Source organism: Scomber scombrus, chromosome 7 (genome assembly GCF_963691925.1).
Source record: "Scomber scombrus chromosome 7, fScoSco1.1, whole genome shotgun sequence".
Taxonomy (NCBI): domain Eukaryota; kingdom Metazoa; phylum Chordata; class Actinopteri; order Scombriformes; family Scombridae; genus Scomber; species Scomber scombrus.
The window spans coordinates 27914331-27935455 of record NC_084976.1 but is presented as its reverse complement, the minus strand read 5'-3'; the positions used below and the strand labels follow the sequence as shown (position 1 = coordinate 27935455).

General features: G+C 38.7%; 1 protein-coding gene across 1 annotated transcript in view; it reads left to right on the top strand.

Moving 5' to 3' along the window:
• bmper (BMP binding endothelial regulator) overlaps positions 1–21125 on the top strand; it is a 40191-nt gene that overhangs the window by 5539 nt on the left and 13527 nt on the right. The window contains exons 2-6 of the mRNA XM_062423177.1: positions 2255–2340; positions 15286–15385; positions 19065–19147; positions 20071–20161; positions 20900–20982. Of these exons, the coding sequence (XP_062279161.1) occupies positions 2255–2340; positions 15286–15385; positions 19065–19147; positions 20071–20161; positions 20900–20982 (443 nt within the window). The remainder of the gene's footprint in view (positions 1–2254; positions 2341–15285; positions 15386–19064; positions 19148–20070; positions 20162–20899; positions 20983–21125) is intronic.

The window sequence follows — 21125 nt, the reverse complement described above, 5'->3', positions numbered from 1 at the left end:
GATCTAATGATGTCATAATAATAATATATCAGTCAGAGGGACCAAACCACTACTTTTACTGTAATACTGCATACTACATCACTCATAATACTGCAGTACTTTTACTGTAATACTGCATACTACGTTGCTCATAATACTGCAGTACTTTTACTATCATATGACTTCACATGCAGGACTTTAACTTGTAATGGAGTAACTTTAAATAACTAACAATTTATTCAATCATTTTTTTACACATTTGCTTTTGTGTTTTCGCTTTAAACCCTTTAAATTCAGAGTATCACTCCTTGTACCTTTACTATAGCCCCACGTACACTTTGCTTCAGTGCAGTTAGAAGTCATGGATGCAGATTCATTCCTGAGTCATCAACATTACAACAAACCAAACAGGGTCAGAGGGTCAAATGTCACAGTATACTGATAACAGACTGATCAATATTGCTTTTAAAAAAGTCTTAGTCTTTCATTTTATGTTTACATCATGTGTACAAGTGTCAACAGAAGAATCTCGAGGTATTTCATGCTTCTCTGTGCTTTTCCGAGTGGTTTAGAAAGTTTTACAGTGTTTGGTGAAAAATGATGGAGAAACTGCATCATTGCAGTCGAAGGAAATGAAGCGGAAAATGGACAAATCAGGGTTTTAGACAGAGGGAAATAAACATTTTGGGATAGAAAAAACAAGCAGAGCCTGACAGAAATACAAGATGAAGAAGCAGCGTTCTCAATTCTCAGTGATTAAATGTGTTTAGTTAAAATTCACAATGTCAGAACTAATTTCTAAGTCCTGTCTCCAGAGAGACAGGACTGGAAACAGGAAGTATTTTGATTCAGAGCGGTCAGAGGTGGGGAATTACCTTCACCTCCAGTGACCCTGCTTCAGCTCCCAGCTCATGACAATGGTTTCCTACTGGGAAGGAAGTTTTCATTTAAGAGAGACAAAACAAATGTGACACACGGACAAACAGCCGAGCATCATTCTGGACCCGGTTTCTTTTTTCTCCGAGCCTGAGAAAGCAGCTCGCTCTGAGATGTTGACATCTGTCTCCTTCTACCCATAAACCCTTGTGTTTTTGGGGTCGTTTCCTGTAGTTGGTTCAGATTACATTTGCAACTCGTAACCAACTGACTGACTCACGTGTTAAAGACCTCAGTTTAAATGTCCCTGCTTCTACCTGAATGGACAAAACAGACTAAAATGGTAAACAGAGTATGCAGAGTTTAGATAAACCACTCAGAGTGCTGTCTTTGAACGCACCCTGACAAATTTATTAACAGGTTACCAGCTGATATTGGCTTTTTACCAATATATCAGCTGCTATAGTAGTGTTTTTATTTATTGGTATTATTACAGATTCATTCCTAAACAAGTTTGCAAGAATAATTGTAGGCTATATTTAGTGATATGATCATTATAGACAACTTTATGCTTTTACCATAGCGTAACTGATAGATATAAAGCAGAATTTGAACTTTATTGCAACACTTATGAACCAAATTTGGTGGATGTTTGTCAGTTATTGGAAGAAAACTGATTGGATGAATAGATATTGGCTGATGGGTGTCACAAATAGATCAAAAATTGATGTTTAACGAAAGTCTACGTCACTTCTAAAATCAAACATTCAATGAGCTTTGAATGGAAAATAAGAGTTTCTAATCACCAAGTTGTTCATATCACTATCACACATATTAGACAAATCAAACAGCTATTCTGTACAATAATCTAAGGCATACAATTGTTTAAATTCTTGCATTGAAAAAACACTCAGTGTGCTTTAATATAATGTGTCTAATGTCCAAGAAAATCTGCTTATTTTTGTGAAATAATGTACTCGACCACTCGAATATTGAAAAATGGTAAATCATCGTTTTTTTGCAGTGTAAATGACCGTAAAGAACAGACTAGTAAGCTTTATTTTCTAGTTTTGGTTTTAAATACCTAAACCACAAAACAAGATGACTTCATGATGAAAGATGAAAATATAAAAACAACTCATCTCCATTTCTAGTGCTCTCAAAAAGCATGTTTTCCATGTTTAATATATTAATGAAATGACGGATAATACACACACACACAGACAGTCCTGTACTCATCATTCATTTTAATTTATTCAACACAAGCTTATGTTATGTCATGTGATCCTAACAGGTGATTATAGGTCAGGAGTGCCTGCACCAGTCAAAAGCCCTCGTTCATTTGCAGCCACGCCTTCATCCTTCTTCTCATCTGTCACCTTCCTGCGGTCCTTCACAGGTACAGAGGCCAGCTGTGAGAACGAAGGAGAGGTCCTCCACATCCCCAACATCACCGACAACCCCTGCATCACCTGCGTCTGCCTGGTAAGAACAAACCAAACCTCCTTCTTCTTCTTCTTCTTGTTCTCCTTCTGCTTGCAGAGTCAGCAGTTTAGTCTCGTGACGTTCAGTTATCAACCCTCGTGGCCCCGCATTGAATGACTCGACGCCCGCCCTGTTTGTTCTCGGCACCTTGACGTGTAACTGCTGCCTCATGTTTTCTAAACGGGCTGATAGGATAAAATGACCTCGTGAAGCACTGATAGTGATATTTGTGAAGGTGATTATTGAGCTTTTGTGTGGTGTTTCTTATCGGCAGGTTGTGAAAGGTTTTGTAAGTCTGGGACAGGACTTTGTAATGTGAGTTTTTGGCGGGATTTATGAAGGAAAAAAAAGACTTAAACTTCTGTAAACTGCTTTTTAAAAATGTATTTATAGGAACTTTTTCAGCAACACATTAAGCAGATAAGTGCTGAGTATCCTTTAAAAAATTAGGATACCAGTACCAATCCAACTACCCTTAAAGTGATACTGATACCAACTGAGTACTTAATTCGATACCATTCCACATTTAGGTCTCTGTCTTTTATCCGGTGTAACAAGCGTGTAGTGTAGATACACTTTACAGCGTTTAGGTAGCATCTTGGCTGCTGAACTGCTAAGCGTGCTAACTCAAATTCACCACGACTTCACCACCACAGACGGGTTGTAGCTGCTGTGGCAGTGGACCAATCACGTGCTGCGTTAAATCGAAGAGCGCTTGCATTGATTGGCTGTGAGCAAGTCCATACAAATAGTCATATTTTCTAGCTCTGGGTGCAAAAAGGATCGAGTGCAGGTATCGATTGACGGGAGACGTTTCGATACTACTTAGTATCGATTTATTTTGGTCGATACCTTGAAGACCTAACAGCCACATAAACACATCAGTTCATCTCATAGGATTAAAAGTTGAGTACATACAGAAGAGAACAGAACAATATAGCCAAACACAAAATTAAAAATCAATCAAAATGCCTCAAGGATTCACGGCAAACACTTATGTATTTTTCATACAAAGAGATAGTTTCTAAATAAATGTAAATTCTTCATCTTTCAGAGTGGAGATAGATGTAATAAGGGATTTTTAAGAGGCGTATGAAGTCAGGATGGCAAGTGATTTGCAAGTGCAGGAAAGCACTTTATTAACGCCACTCTTTACTGTTTTCTGAGGATTTACAACAAAACTCGCAGTGAAACATGAAGTGGGGATTGTTTGTTTTAACAGACATGCCTGTCGTCACGCTGTCTTGGCTCGGCCCGGCTGTTAAAACCAGCCTCACAAAACGTTAGTGGACGACTCTTTCCTGGAACATGTGCTCTTTGACCCCTGACCCCCCCCCCACCTCCCCTTTACACCGCCTACCCCCTCCTCACCCCGCACTAGGCTGTAGAGGTCTTTGTTTTAGGGGATGAGAATGGACCAACAAGGCTTTTCTGTGTCACCGCCTCCACATCAGCTGAAAGAGAGGGGTGTTTTTAAAAGAAGAAGGCGTCACATGACCAGAGTTTTACGCCCCAGGAAGCACACGGGTGTGAACTTGAGGGCTGTGTGTGTGTGTGTGTGTGTGTGTGTGTGTGCAGTCGATGTTGATATGTGGGTCTTACACTCCACAACAATTGTTTTTTTATTGGCTGAAAACTTAAAACTCACCGACTCTATAATCAACACGTCAGTCACGGTTCACAGTCGCTACTCAACCTATATTAGATTGCACGTAACCATAGCAACAGCACTGATTCTTAATAGTTTGGGAATTAAGCCAAGAAGATCAATTCCACGCTCGTATCTGACCATTAAATCTGCTAGCCAAAGGTCACAAAATTCACTTATCTTGCACCTCCAATGCTCACTAGTTATTACATTATATCTATTTTTGGTTCATCCATACAATAATCTAAGTGTAAAGCAACATGTTGTGGGTTTAACCTTTTCTCTGAGTTTTGTTGTCGCCTCAAGGTTGCCAGGCAACCAGTGGAGACCTCTTGTCTGATATGAAAGTGATATCAATCTTATCGTTTCACTCTCAGCTAGAAAATTAGTAAATGTACTTTCCAAAAATGTTACGTCAAGGGCTCAGTATGCTAGAATCTAACTGGTGGATGTATGACAAGTTGAGAGTGCCTCCCCGATCTCTTTCTTAGGCAATTCTGACTGTTGCGATGAAACGTACAAACGGGGATAACAACGCACACTTTGGACAGTCTCTCCTCGAAGTCATTCATGGTGTTGCACTCGGTTGTTCACACGAAAAGTGACGTGAAACTCTGCCTGCTTTCTCATCTCTTAACGTCTGACCGATCGATGAGTGGAATTGGCATGATTGTCTGTTTCTGAAAGTTTTAGGATAAATCTGCACATCATCATTTACTTGACCAATGAATTAGTGCTTTCTTTATGTAGTGAAGTTCAAAATAAAGTAAAGTGTAGTACATCTGACTTTCATGCAGGAGGCCAAAGATACATCCTGTCACAGACCTGCATTAACATACATCATTTTACTCACTATAAGTTAGATCTTTCTTTAACGGTAACCACGTTTTAGTTTCCATGCCAACATATTACAGAAAACAAGACTCTTTAGAACTTTTTGACGTTTTCATTGAATGTCATCCAGCGTTTTGTAGAATCATCTGATATCCCCTTGTTCATTTTAGGCATATTGAAACCTTTTAAACTGACGGACGTGAGGTTTCTCATTTAGTTCTCCTGTGGTCGGTGGTCACGGTGTACGAGCTAAAACTCATATAAGAAAATAATGGAAGTATTGGAGGAATATCGCAGCACAAGGCCGTTCATTATTCGCCTCCTCCTCGCCCGTTATGTTCTCATAATGGGACTCTTTGTCACCTTATCATACATAAAACATATACATCTGGTGTTCTTGGCAAGTACTTTTGAACTTTCGTGTATCCGAACCCCGTAGCTCCTGATTGAAAGGTTCCTTTGGCTCCTGATTGGCTGCTCCGAGGCTCCCCTTCGGCCTGCAGCCTGACTGATCCGTCCTCTGTGTTATCAGGCAGACATCAGCCAAAGCCCCGCTGAATGCTATCAGTCATCAGCAGGCAATGGCCAGCCTTTCATCTCTACTTTAACCCCCACCACACACACACACACACCGCCTCCACCTCCACCCTGCATACTCACATTCATAAACTTAAGGGCAAAATCTTTATTGAATTTGGCTTTCGTTTATCTCCAGAAAACTTTTTCAACCCCAGATGCATGGATTTCTTTTTGATCAGATAACAGCTCTGATTGGTCGGTACATTTCCCTCTTAAAAATTTAAGTTTAAATATTCTTTCTTCTTCTGTCAAAGAACATATAAACAAATACTCAATCCAGACATATCTAAAGGCTTCACTTTAGCAACAAGGTGCAGAGGCAAGATTTAAATCAGCACTTGTGAAAATGTATTAAAAGTTATGTATTTAAGTATGAGCATGCATTTCTAACAATAAGTGTCTTCAAACAGGTACAAATCTCATCAATAATGCAGAAATCTAAATGAAAATTAAACTTTTTAAGGAATACTTTGCAAAAGAAGCATAGTTTGACTCTTAACAGTTAATTCTAATATTGCAAACACTGGCTGATTTGCAGTATTTGCATTTATTTCTGTCCACTTTCTCTTCCCTTCATGTAAGTAGAGGTTTATTCTGAGCTGTCATCACCATCAGAGGATCCTGTTTACGTTAAACTCTAATGAATAGTTTCCTTGTGCAGCAGGATGAAACTTTTTCAGTCACACCTTTTATGAAAAAAATGGGATAATCAGTAAGTATAACCCCAATATTTCTCTATCCTACATTTCTACTTCTGTCACTCCCTAAAAGATGGACTCATATCGAAAGTCACATGTCGCCAGGCTGTCTTTAGGGGTTTGGGGAGCCATCAGGGCTCCAGTGTCACTTATATAGAGAGGGGAGCGGGGGTAAGGGGGGGAAGGGTTGCCTCTCCAGTTGGTCCAGAGTACCTGCTAATGGCCCCGTAGGCTGGGAGACACACACACACACACATACACATACACACACACACACACAGAGGAGCCATTGTGTGTGTCTGGGTGAGGCCGAGCGCTGTAATGGGGCCAGGAGTGGATGTGGCTGACAGACTGACTGGTCGCCATGACGATCCGTTATCTCGGAGGGAGTCTGTCCATCGCTGTCATGCCCCCTCATCATCCTATCTGTCTATCTGTCTGTGCATCTCCGCGTCTTTTTCCACTCTCTCATCGGCTCGTCCTCCACTCGCTCGCCCTCAGACCGGCTCAGCTTTTCACTCCGTCACTCATTAGAAGTTCAGATGTCCTCTCGTCTGCATCGAAGACAGAAATAGCAACGGTTTTGCAGCATCATGTGGGAACAAGAGTCAGTTTTAGATTAATTATCAGACATATTTTTGGAAGAGCAATTTTGGCTGATGATAGTTCGGCTTGTTGTTCTGCCTCTGCTGATACAGAATGAATCTAATTTTTAAAAAATCCTCCTCAGAGAGCTAAAACACAAACATTACAAGCAAGTAAAAAGTTATGATGTTCCTAAACACAAACTAATAAGCGAACCAATCAGAGGAGACTTTGAAGGTCCATGTGCTGACGGGAAAAACCTGAGATCTGAGTGTTGATAGTTCAAGGATTTAAGGTCATTCCAGCCATGTAGATACATGAAAGAGAGCAAAATACAGCACTCAGGTCACAGTGAAAGAAAAGTGAGTATGATCAAATAAAGACCCTCCACACAATAGGCATAATGGGGCAAAATAGATTAAATAAAGTAAGAGATAAGAGGTTAAGTGAGCAGTGCAGTGTGATAAGAATGTGGGATAGTACAAACTGTTTTATCAGAAAATCAAAGAGACCAATATTACGAAAACCTTTCTTTTTAATCGCTTCTTATATTAAATGATTATAATAATTATTGTGGCTCACTTTTCCAGTTTTTCGTACTTCACAGACTCACCAGATAAGCAGACAAACGTATAACCTCAAGACGCTGCACCTCTGCGCTGTACAAGCTGATTAACTAACATGATGTGAGTCACAGTGGAGAGACATGATTTCTCCACTAGGTGGCGCTACAGCCTCATCGCAGCTCTGTGTATTTAAGTCGTGAGCACACAGCAGGGAGCCGGCTGCTAGCAGATAGTAGCTATGGCTAGCACTTTCTATCCTTTCCGTGATGATCCGTGTACGTTTTGCCTTCAGCGTGTAAATGTTATTTAATAAGGAAGCAGCAAAGAGGACAATATGGCAACATCTCTTGGGCGTAAAAATTTCGGCATCGACCAGTCATGGACCACCAGAAAAACCAAACATATTACGCAAATACTGGCGTTGCAAAGAGAAAATCACGCCCTTCAGCACTTTATTATCCATTGCATGTTTATGTCACTATTTGTATTTATGTAACTCTGATTTATGAGAGCTGAAATTTATACACACAACAATGACAAAAACAATTTTTCATTAAAATATGTATTTCACAATTGGAATTGCATGAGGGGCGACGTCCCAGCGTCTTTAATGGACCCAACGCCCCGTGTTGAGTCACATACAAGAGAAATTAAATCACACAGACACCCAACTGTAAACACTTCATTATCAAGAGGACAAATATGGAAAACATGCTGGAGCAAAACTGTTTCTAAAAGTCAACTCTGATCAGCAGGAAAACGGAGATGACAAACTTGCCAACTTAGGTCTTTATTTTCTGAAGAGGGTTGATTAATATTACAACAATATAAAATAGAGATGAGTATAACGCTGTCATCCCTGATTAAACACAGGTTTCAGCCATAAACTTACTTTTTTTTTTAAACATCTGTTTATTACATTTTGTTAGTTTTACAGAGAACAATACAGAACAAGAAGGCACATATAGGTAATTATAATAGCAATAATAATGATAATCAAACAGAAATACAGTAGATAAAAATAAATAAATACAATTAACTGTGAAAAAAAAAAAAAATAGAAATTTAAATTAAAAAAATTAAATAAAAACAAATATATATAAATAAAATAAAATAAAAAATAAAAATAATAATAAATTAAAAATAAACAAGTAAATAAATAAAAAAATAAAAAGTAAAAGTTTAAATCAAACAAAATAAAATAAAAACAAATATATATAAATAAAATAAAATAAAATAAAAACAATAATATATTAAAAATAAACAAGTAAAAAAATAAAAAATTAAAGAAAAAATTAAATTCAAACAGAATAAAATAAAAATTATAAAATAAAATATAAAAATAAATTTAAAATAAATAAGTAAATAAATAAATCCTCAGATCAACTCTTCATTCCAGCCGTCTACTTCCATATCATTTTTCTCAAGGAAATTAAAGAAGACTTTCCATATTTTCCAAAACTTATCAATCTTGTTCTTTGAGGTATAGCTTATCTTTTCTAAAGCAAAATGAAAAGACATTCCTGACAGCCACTGTGAAGGAACACAAGGTTTTTCATCTTTTAGCTTCCAAAAAGCAAACATTAAGTGAGTATTTCTCACATAAAATCACATTTAATCTGCTGCTCTCGTCCCGCTGGGAGTTTGCCCTTCGTTACTTCATCTCCAACTTTACAAGCACAAAGGTCAGAGGTCACAGCGGCCCGATATCATCGATCAAACAAACATTCCTGATGAGGTACACGTAGTAGATGATGCTGAGGTGTTTTACACTCTGTGATCGATCTGAGAGGAAGGTAAAAGGTCGTTTCCTGTCAGCGTGTCACCTTAAACAGAAGCCGATCGATAGAGGAGACGTTTACCTGATAACACTGAACCAACACCACTAGTACCATTCTTCTCTATTTTATGCTCATTTATCTGACATGTAGTGTTGGGGAATGACTAGTTAAGTACTTTAATTATAAAATAAATGTAACTATAATTGGTTACAGTTACTGAGAAGAAGAAAAAGTGTCATTAAATTACAGTTACTGATGAATATGTTGACGATTGCATCTGAAGTCAGACCTTTAAGATTTTGCTCAGGAGGATTTTTTCCTCATTTTTTAATATTTATCATATTACTGAATACATATATTGCTGTTTTTAATTCTTTGAAATCAATATTTTTTTTAATATTTAGTAAATAAATCATGATGTGGGCTTATTTGGAGCACACATGGACTTAAATGGAGTCACAGTACCAATTAAACCCACTTTATTCATCAAATATCTTTATTTTATATTCCAAAATCTACATGAACTAATGAATACATTTTCATATGAGAGATAAATGTTGCTTTATAAGAAATGATCTCCCTTATAAATCATGTCAGTATCCATGAAAAACAGCTGATCTTAGATTTTGGTGGATTTAGGAAAATAGGAGGGAAGGAAGGAAGGGAGGAAGGATGGGAGGAAAATAAGAAGGAAGGGAGAAGGACAGAAAGGCAGGAAAGAAGGAAGGAAGGACACACGGAAGGAAGGAAGAAAGGACAGAAAGAAGGAAGAAAGGAAAGAAGGAAGGAAGGACAGGAGGAAGGAAGGAAGGAAGGAAGGAAGGAAGGAAGGAAGGATGGAAAGTAGGAAGAAAGGAAAGAAGGAAGGAAGGACAGAAGGAAGGAAAGAAGGAAGGAAGGAAGGAAGGAAGGAAGGAAGGAAGGAAGGAAGGAAAGAAGGAAGGAAGGAAGGATGGAAGGAAGGAAGGAGAGAAGGACAGAAGGAAGGACAGATGGAGGGAACATTTACCCTAACAGCTGAAAACATTGGTTAGAAAATCAGAAAAGTCATCAATTAAGCTTAATTCAGTCAGTACAACCTTAAAACAACTTCAGCTCTCCTCCGACAGAAAAAAGACGACTCATCGAAACAGTTCTGGGTAGTTCCCATCGTCGTCGTCGTCTCTCTCTCTCTCTCTCTCTCTCTCTCTCTCTCTCTCTCTCTCTCTCTCTCTCTCTCTCTCTCTCTCTCTCTCTCTCTCTCTCTCTCTCTCTTTGCTCCCGTCTCGTCCCTAAGCTACTGTGGCTCCTGCTCTCCGGCGGGGGGTCACGACCTGTTTGTTTTGGAGGAAGGGTGAAAGGTGAAAGGTGAAAGTGGCATGGTTCGGGATGAGGTGGGAGAGTGAGGGAGGGGTTGAGTCCAAGGGCTTAAGTGAACCTTTAAGTTGAGAGCTCTCCTCTCCTCTGCGTTGATAGACAGACAGAGACTGACTGATCTCTTTATCCTTCACCATGACAGAGAAGTAGAGAGGAGAGGAGGGGAAAGTGAAGCTTTTGATATTTGATGAAATGACTCGAAGACAGACGAGAAAAAGATGTTAAAAGTGAAAGAATGATAGTGGGAGAGAAGAAGTTGTAGTACAGAGTGAGAAAGAGGAATAGAGAGAGTGATGGATGTGGAGAAAAAGAGAAGAGCAGGAGGTGAGTGATGATGATGAGAAAGAGAGAGAGGAAGGAAGAAAATGATGATGAGGAGAAATAGTGAACACTGTCGCCTCCTAGTGGCAGAGCAGCGCAACTGTCACACAAATTAAGACCTTAAATCAGTTTTAAAGGTAGAAAAGATGATCGGATGTTTGATAAAATGTTAAAAACCAGACATTTTCTTTTATTATAGACTCTCACAATCTTTTTATGATCAGTTTGGTCTCAAAATTGATTGTTTAAACTCTGGTATTTCATATGAGAACGAGTCAATATTCATTCCTGCAGTGAAATCTGATTTAAGATATAAGAGGTGTTTTTTCCTTCAGGATCTGGAGACATTTTCTGACAGTTTACAGCTTAAATAAGATGTACCTCTGCTCTCTGCCCCATTAAATCAAACGTAAAATTCAGCCACATGATCATCTATACATTGATTATTTAAATTTCTAACAAAAAAAAGGTAAAGAATCTAAAAAATCCATGAAGACTTGAAACAGACGAAACAGAAGAAATGGTTGCTGAGCCGAGACAATTAAATAGTTTCAATACTGAATCTATTGTAGTTGACCTTAACATTCAGTTATTAAGTTAGTAAAATGATTGAATTGAACTGAATCCGATTATGTTTTAAACTATTTGTTTTTCAAGCCTTTCGCTCTGAAACCTCGTGTTCTCCTGTGACGTTCGGAGATTCAAACTTTTTCCTTTTTTACGTCACTGAAATCATGAGCTTCATGAGTCTTTATGTGAAGCAATGTCATCAAAAAGGGAGAAAACCAAGAAAATTCAACTTATAGCTCTAAAAACGAAGAGATTAGTAAGTAGAAGATGCTTTTTAATGTTATGTTTAAGTAAAAAAAGCCTAAAATAAACAGTGAAACCTGAAGTTAGGAGGTTTTAAGTTGTCTAGCATACACATTTATTTAGTGTAATGAAGTTAGAGCGGAAAACTACACTGACATACGGTGGCATGTAAACACACTCACACTTTCTCTTTCTCTGAGACACACAAACACACACACACACACACACACACACACACACACACACACACACACACACATAGAATAGGTTAAAGCGTTGGTATGCCTGTGTGTGTGTGCGTGTGTGTGTGTCCGGGGGGGGGGGGGGGGGTCGTCACCCTCAGCGACAGACAGCCGTCCAGTCGACCAGCCGCGGTGCCGCGGTGGTATGTCGAGTGTTTATAAGGCGTGGTGACCCGTTGTGACCTCCGACCCCAAGACAAGGAGGGTGAGGGTCACATGTACGAACACCACTTTGTGCTAATGGATAACAGAGAGAGAGAGAGAGAGAGAGAAGGAGGAGGAGGAGGAGAGGAGGGACATGACCTTGGAGATTTTTAAAACTTTAAAGGACTATTTCAGTTTTTTTTCGCCTATTTTAGCCAATTTAATACAAATCGCATGTTTATTTTATTGCACATAAAGAAAATTATGCATAATACAAGAGAAGTAATGCATGCAGAATTTTTTTAGATTAAGAAAACAATAACTTAAAAATTTGAAATGTGCAGAAGGAGCCAATAAAACACATTAGGGCTTCAGTGTAGAGCTGCAACTCACACTTATTTTCATTATCGATTAATCAGCTTATCATTGTCCTGATTAATCGGTTGGTCTCGGAAATGTTTAAAAAGTTGCACACACAAAAAAAGTAAAGTACCATTTCTTAAAGTCGACACGATGCGTTCAATGTGCTTGTTTGGTCCAACTAACAGTCCAAAATCTGAAGATATTAAATGAACTGTCACATACTTTATGCCGAAGAAAAACAGCAAATTCTCACATATAATAAATGTGAAACAAAACATCCCAAAAACCTCATGGGAGTTATGAATTTAAAAACTGAACAGGATGGATTCACAGTTTTTCAAGCGTGTCTTAAAACAACAGGTCAGGTGTCCATAAAAGTAGGTTTCCCTCGCTGTAATCTGATCACTGTAATCTGATTTTTGTTGCACCTGTTGCTCAAAAAATGACATGAATGTTCACCAGCTCTGTTATTCACTCATTCAACATTGTTTTTGCAGCTTCTTCCTGTCCTTTCCCTTGTCTGTCCTCTCTTTAGGACTGATTTACAGGGGCGAGAGGGCAGTAAAGCCGAGAAACAGTGTGAATTACTCTACGACTCTTAATAAGACACAAGCTCCCCTGAAAACATGTGTGAAATTTGGGGGAGTCTATAAAATATTGACAATATGCAATTTTTGCCATGCATTTATTTAATTTTCTGTATCTTTTGGATCAAAATGAGGCTGAGTGATGTATGATTCATGCTTGCAGGTGATTCATTAATAATTTAATAAAGATATAAAGACACCACCATGCATGGCTTTTCTTGCCATAACAAATGAAGCATGGCAGAGCAGTATCATAAACTTTAACTCACTTTTTTTTTTTTTTTTTTTTTTTTTTAAAGATTTTTTTTTTAGGCATAGACACCTTTATTTGATAGTTGCCAGACAGGAAACATGGGAGAGAGAGGGGGGGTGTGACATGCAGTAAAGGTCCGCCGGCCGGGATTCGAACCGGGGTCCACTGCGTACGTGGCATGCGCTCTAACCACTCAACCACCTGCGCGCCAACTTTAACTCAAAAATCAGAACCCCCTCTCTCTCCGAGTGAAAAATAAAGTGAGCTCTGCTGAAAGCCACTGCATAGTTTGCACCCTGCAGAGAAGTGTAGAAACTGGCTGGACCTCTTCACATAGATTATAGATGATCAAATCGGACATTTTAATATTTAAAATTGAGTTCACGTGAACCCCAACATGTAAAGTTTCTGTATGAAGCTGAAAAGCGTTTTCTCTCCTCTCTCTCTTGCTTATTTTACTTCCTCCATCCCCTCGTTCCCTTTCTGTCCCTCTGTCATGACATCATCTGTCCTCGGTGGTGGTTGGGGTTTAGTTGGAGCACTGCTGCTATATTAAACCACCCCGATTTATTTTGGCCCCGCTTTGATCTGTCCTCGTTAGAGCCGCCTGCTGCAGTGCCACAGGGCCACGGGACCTGCCAGCCTCCACTTTATAAACCCTCACAGTGTGTAAAATGAAACACACACACACACACACACACACACACACACACACACACACACACACACACACACACACACACACACACACACACATATACAGCATGTGGATAAAATCAGCAATAAAAGCTGGGTGTGAAAGTCCAGCGGATTAAACAAGCGCAGATTTGGTTGAGTCCCTCGGTGCGGTTAGCGGTGATGACAGACGCGGGCTGCAGTGTTTCTGAACGTGACGGGAGGATTGTTGAGTGGGTGTGAAAATTCACAGCTAAACTGTGAAGTCACATTTAATGTAGAAACTGAAGCTGTGAGCTCTAAACTTGTGATGAAGACTGATAGCAGAGCACAGAGGAGACGTATCAGATGAAAACTGAACATAAACTGATTACATTTATAGTTTGAGTTTGATCGAGTCCAGTCGGTAAAACATACGGCACCTTCTATCCTTAGACCCTCTGTTGGGATTAGAAAAGACTGCCTCCGAAAAAAACTTAACTTAACTTACGAAAATGTATGAAACATCTGGAAAAGCAACAGTGGAGGATGGACAGATATACAGTCGTGTGTGCTTGATTTGCTTTTGGCTGTGTTGATTGCAATTAAAGAATATGTCACTCAATAAGCTTGAATGGTTCCCTCACGTATTTCTAATATTGGATAACAGTGCAGCTTTACAGCACTGATGTATTAGATATAAAGGCTGTGGCCACACATACAATACTTAGTTAGTTAGTGCTTGTTAGTAGTAAAAATGCATTGTTGGTTTTAACCTCTTTATAGAAATACTACTAATAATAATACATGTAGGTAAAATAACACCAGCTTTATCCTTTAAAGAAGCAATGTGAAGATCTGGAAAGCTGTTTCTGGAAAGTTGTGAAACCTGCACAAATAACAACATCTATCCAATATATGGACGCCATTTATAAAGCAACTTTCTGGTCTTATTTATTACTCAAAGCGCTTTAAGATACACATAAACTGATGGTAGAAGCTGCCATGCAAGGTAACAACCTGCCAATCAAGAGCGATGCAGCGCTTTCTATTCAAAGTGTCCTGAAATGTTTCCTGCTCACCCATTCACTCACACAATTTGTGGTTCAGTATGTTGCTCAAAGACACTTCAGCATGCAGACTGGAGGAGCTGGGGATCTTCCTCCTGAGCCACAGCTGCTCCAACGCCATCACAATCTGCACAATGTGCCTCATGTCAAATTAAAAAGCTGAGATTTTTCTTTTGGGTTTACTTCAGAATTTAAAGAGCGTTTTTGTCACAATTGCTTCCTGAATTGACAGAAGTACTGTAGCATGGATGAACTGTCTGTATGATGTGATCAGTATTTACTATATGAGTGTCAAATGATGCAATGCACGAGTCATGTGTCCAACAACCTGACTCCTTGTGTAAAACACTGTATGTATGAATCTGAGAAAATAACAGAGAAAGAGTGAGAGAGAGTGTGTAACAATAGTATATGACACTGTATTTCTTCCTCCTCTTCATCTCTCCTGCAGGAGGGGAAGGCCGACTGTAAACAGGAGAAATGTCCGCAGGTCTCTGAGGACTGTGCTCTGGTGGTGAAACAGACTGGAGCCTGCTGTGAGAGGTGTAAAGGTGAGACAGGCACACTGATATCTGCATGGTCACGATAATCATCTTTTACTGCTTTCTAAATTCTCTTTATTGAAAAAAAAAGAAGAAAAAGCAAACATGTCCTCTCATTATTTAACATGTGTAGCCTCAGAAAAAAAACACACATAGTTAAATTAAATTGAAGTCTTTGTTCCTTTTTGTTTAGTTTTTTTTTCATGTGATATTTTAATATAGCAGCAACAATAATAATAATGAACCTAGGAGGGTTTATTGTAGTTCAGTATCCTGCAGCTGCACAGCACTAATGAGAGACTGTAATACCAGCAGTGCAAAACCTTAGAGATGCTAACCAGAGCTCTTCAGGAACCATTTAATGTGCTGAACTTAAACAACCAGGCTTAAATATGACCTGTGGGAGTAAAACTGCATTATTTACCTCCCCCATCACCCACCACTCACACCCCTCCTTCTCATACCGGGGTTCCCAGTTGGCTTTACAGGCCACAGGAATACGTTTACTTTTACAAGCCAGAAATTCCTCAATATACCTTCAACTCAGTGTATTACTCCTCCTCTTCTTCTTCCTCTCTTCTTTAGTAGTTTTCACCAATGTCACTGTGATATTTTCCCATTGACTTTAATACAGTTATGAGATTATATGATTTATTTAAGGATCGTATTGATAAATTGGACATGAAAACATGAAACAAAATCCGATACATAACATGCTGAAGTTTAACTTAATTTTCTAACATGTTCTCAAGATGTTAAAAAGAAAAATAGAAAAGACAATTATATCCTGAAATCCCCAGTCACGTCACTGCAATTTCAATAAAAAAAAGGCCACATCAAAAGTGAGGACAATTTTAAGGAATATAGTCTTAATCTGACTTCTTTAAGCACATTTTTCATTTGAAGAACAGGAAGTGTCACTTAATAGAAGTTAAATCTCTTTAATAACGTGATGAGACATTTAAAAAGTCGTCACTTTGGAGGATGCTCCTGCTGTTTTTGTCTTTATGAATCTGTGTCGCTCTCATGAAGAAATATAAGAATACAAACACACACACACACACACACACACACACACACACACACACACACACACCTACCTCTCGGCTCTCAGCAGGGGTGCGGCCCTTTTGTTTGCGGTCCGGCGTTTTTTTTACGACGCAGCACTTCGTTAAGAGAGGTGCAACGAGCTCAAGTCGGACATGGAAAGCCCCTCGTCGCCACGGCAACTTGTGTTAGTTTTCTATTGTGCGGTCGACTTGTGGCGGGATCCGCCGCTCTGACCGAATTTAGGACCCCTCTGTGTCTGTGCTTTTTGGAAAACACTCCATGTCATCTGTGTGTGTGTGTGTGTGTGTGTGTGTGTGTGTGTGTGTGTGTGTGTGTGTGTGTGTGTGTGTGTGTGTGTGTGTGTGTGTGTGAGTGTGAGTGTGTGTGTGTGTGTGTTTTCTCCCTTTTTATGAAATCATGGCACACAGTTAAACACGCAGACTCACAGTCAGACTGATCCAGTTTATTGGGAACAATTTGCTTTAAAAGTGCCTAAGTGAACCAGTTTATATGAACGAGAGAGCTGAGTTATACTCGGCTTGAAGCGCATTAAAAAAACTTCAAATAATAAAGATAAAAACTTTAAAATCAGGGTTTAAAGATGCATGAGAACATACAAATATTAAAGTTCATGTAAAGACCTTAAACATCTTCTTTCACCCTCTACATTTGCTGTTTACACTGCATTATATACTTTTTATTATTTAATTATAAACTTATCATATAACCACAATGCGTTTATAAAGCACCTCTAAATACTGATGCAGGATTTCATTTGAAAAAACCCAATTAATGCTGTTGACTGGAGGAAAAAGATGACATTATTTAGGCAATAGGCAATCACAGTACATAATATACAGTAAATGATATTATTCCTAAAGTGAGATCTGATTTACTTTCATTAACATCCATAATATGAAAACTGTTGTTAGTAAGTCATTTTGTTATTGACATTAAAGTTAACTTAAAACCACTGAAAATGTGCTGTTTAATTAATTAATACTAACAAAAACAGCCCCACTATCACTGTCAAATCTTGAATGAAATATTGCTAAATCCTAATTAGTGCACAGAAATATGTGACATCACCTCTTTCCTTCTTTCATTACTACACATATTTACTTGAGTATGATACCAAACACTCAGTATATAACATCCACGTGGAAAATTACCATTGGCCCTCATGCCTACCTCCATAATTAATTTATATTCCAACCTCCTCTTCTTCATTTTTAGCCTTTAAAAAAAAAAGAAGCTATTTATTTGCAGGACATTTTCTACTACAGTCACTTCTTTTTCCCTTTGGTTGTTTCTGTCCATTTTCTGCACAGCCATCAAATCTTGCCCAGATTGTCAGTATGGTAGATCCGGCCATGCTACTGTGTCTCTGTTAAAAAATAAAAGGTGTAAACCCAGAATGGATTGCACGATCCAATCGGATTTTAAAAATAAAATAAATAAAAGTTTTCTGAGTCCAAACTGCCTCACTGGAGCAGCTTATTGAAACAAATCCACTCTGGAGGTTTTGGTCAGTTATCGATCGGATGTACTGTCTTATTACTCTGCGTTAGTGACGACGGAGTGTATGAACAGGATACGAGTCTCTGTGGCATCTCTTTCTATCCGATCTGATCTCTTCTGTGTGGTGATACAGTAACACACACAGGGTTTGGTTTACACTGAGGAAAGCAGATCAATGACAGTGATCGGGTTTCATTGTATGAAAAGTTAAACATTGATCTGAGACCACTTACTGTAAAATGGGATGAAATGAATAGGCTATTCATTTAGTGCTGAGTGGACGGGTCAGTGGGTGTGGAGTTACTGACTGCAGAGATTTAGTGTGTGTGGTGTGTGTGTGTGTGTGTGTGTGTGTGTGTGTGTGTGTGTGTGTGTGTGTGTGTGTGTGTGTGTGTGTGTGTGTGTGTGTGTGTGTGTGTGTGTGTGTGTGTGTGTGTGTGTGTGTGTGTGTGTGTGACATGTGTCAGCAGTTAAACTTTCCAAATGGAAACTATTTTTACATTCACATACTTTTTTTTATCAATGGTTTTTCAATGAAGGAGAAGAGGTTGATGTCATTTAAAGACATTTTTAATGAAGTAACTGAGCTTTTTTTTAATATCAGACACAAATTATTATTCTAAGAACAGTATTTTTTTAAATGTCTTAAATATATCTGGAGGTGATCTTTAAGATTTGTAAGTGTTTTAGTGATTTGAAACTCTAGTAAGTAAGTAAAGTTAATTAATACAGCACCTTTCTCAAGTGCTTCACATTCAAAATAAATCAAATCATATAAAATCGAGATAAATAGAAATAAAGACACCAGATGAAACATACAAAGGGAACAGACACAGGTGTCAAGTTAAAACATGAAATACCACTAAGTATCTAAATACCCGTCTGAACTGATGAGTTTAGATGCTTTTTAAATGAGTCCACAGTATCCAAGGACCTCAAGCTTACTGGGAGACTCTTTATAAAGCTTTGTGGCTTAAACATAAGACAAGGAATAGCTTACCGTAGCCTGAAGCTGACTTTAACAGTAGCAATATTTCTGTTCTGAGCTGCTATTATGATAATGAAGAAATTAAAACAAAAGAGTGAATCTAAACCTGTCTCTGTGTTTCTCTCTCAGGTTGCATGTTGGATGGACGCTCCTATAACAGCTCAGTATCCTGGACCAGCTCCACCAAACCCTGCGTAACCAGACGCTGTCAGGTGTGTGTGTGTGTGTGTGTGTGTGTGTGTGTGTGTGTGTGTGTGTGTGTGTGTGTGTGTGTGTGTGTGTGTGTGTGTGTGTGTGTGTGTGTGTGTGTGTGTGTGTGTGTGTGTGTGTGTGTGTGAAGGTCTGTCATAGGCTACTTCTGGGGACAACAGACTTAAGACTAAGTTAATTTGGGATATCTTGTCCAACTGGGGATAAAAGCTATGTCCAAAATAAGGGAAAAGTCTCCAGGGAATGGATGCAAGTCTCAGTAATGTCCCAAAAAGTGACTGTGTGTGTGTGTGTGTGTGTGTGTGTGTGTGTGCGTGCGTGCGTGCGTGCGTGGATGTGTGTATGTGCTGTCAGCAGATGAGAGGTGAAGCGACAGTGTTGTTTCAGCTCTGACGTCATGTTGGAAACCTTTGACCTGTGATCTGAAAAGAACTTAAACACGCTGTTGTTTGAGGGACGGTAGAGAGATACAGAGAGGAGAGAGTACAAAGGGAGGGAAAGGATGGCAGGATGACTAAAAAAGAAAGAGAGGAGAATTAATGTATGAGTGGTGATAGGAAGGAAGCGAAAGATGAAGCGAAAGAGGTGGAAGAAAAGAAGCAAGCATGTGAGAGGGAAGGACAGAAATGAGGAAGGAAAGGAAAGAAAATGAAGGATTGGAAAGGGGGGAATAGCCCAGGAAAAAGGAAAGATGCAAGGGAAGTAAAAGACAAATAGGATGGAAATGGACAGAAAATACATGAAAACCTGATTTTTAAAATGGCAAAAAAAACATTTACTGTGACAGACAGAAAAGAAGAAACTGAAGGCAAATATGAAAGGAGAGAAAAAACAGAGGAAGAAATGTAATAACAGACAAAAAGAAAGAAGAAAAGCTTTTAAAATGCACAAACTGAACACTGTCTTTACTTCCTGGTTGTGACAGGAAGGTGTCATCACTGAAGCAGAGGTGCAGTGTGTCGTCCACTGCAAGAACCCTAAAATCCATCCCAAGAAGTGCTGCCCCACCTGCCCCAGTGAGTACAGACTGAGTCTGTCTGTTAGCTGTCACACACACCTGCTTCATATGACAAGAATATCTGTGTTGTAATTAAAAAGCTCTTTATGTTCACTATATGGAAAATTATGGACTAGACTTCAGCTCTTCAAGGTTTTATGTTAATGTTTTAGGAAGTCTTTGAAGGCTTGTGGATTTTTTTAGAAGATCAAAGACAGCTTTTAATATTTTGAATGTCTCAGAGGCCCCTCAACTTTCTGTCTTAAGAAAGAGAAAGAGACGAGAAAAATTAATTTCACTCAAAGAATTCTAGTGGAAAAAAAGATGATGTTTAAATGTATAGTTCAGCTCAAAATGTGCACGTTTTAAAGTCCTTGATTTACTTTTTTACCTTTTGATTGAACAGTTTGTGTCTTACTGTATGTATTGTGCATGTTTTATATAACAATTGAGACAATATTCCTATAATTAATGTAGTTAATATACATAATTATGTACGAATTCAAGTATTTTTTTAAATTAAAGAAACAAATTAAATGTTAATGTTGTGATTTTATTAGCCAGGTTTTATGCATTGGACACATTTTAAGTCTTATTTTCTTACAATGTATTATTTCTTTTTAAATAAAATGCATACAACTTGTTAAACCTACATAAACCTTCCCTGGATAAGAACCTCAGGTATGATGAGAAGATGTAGTGTATATAAGTGATGTATTTATAGTGTTGGGTATAACGTCTCCTCCTCTTCCTGCAGGTTGTATCTTTGAGGGTCGACTGTACAAAGAGAAAGAGGAATTCAGTCCAGAAGGAAAACCCTGCATCAAATGTACCTGCACTGTGAGTACACACACACACACACACACACACACACACACACACACACACACACACACACACACACACACACACACACACACACACACACCCCTACACCCTCGTGTCGTCCAAATAAGTTTGTTTTGGAGTCTCCTGGGACTCAC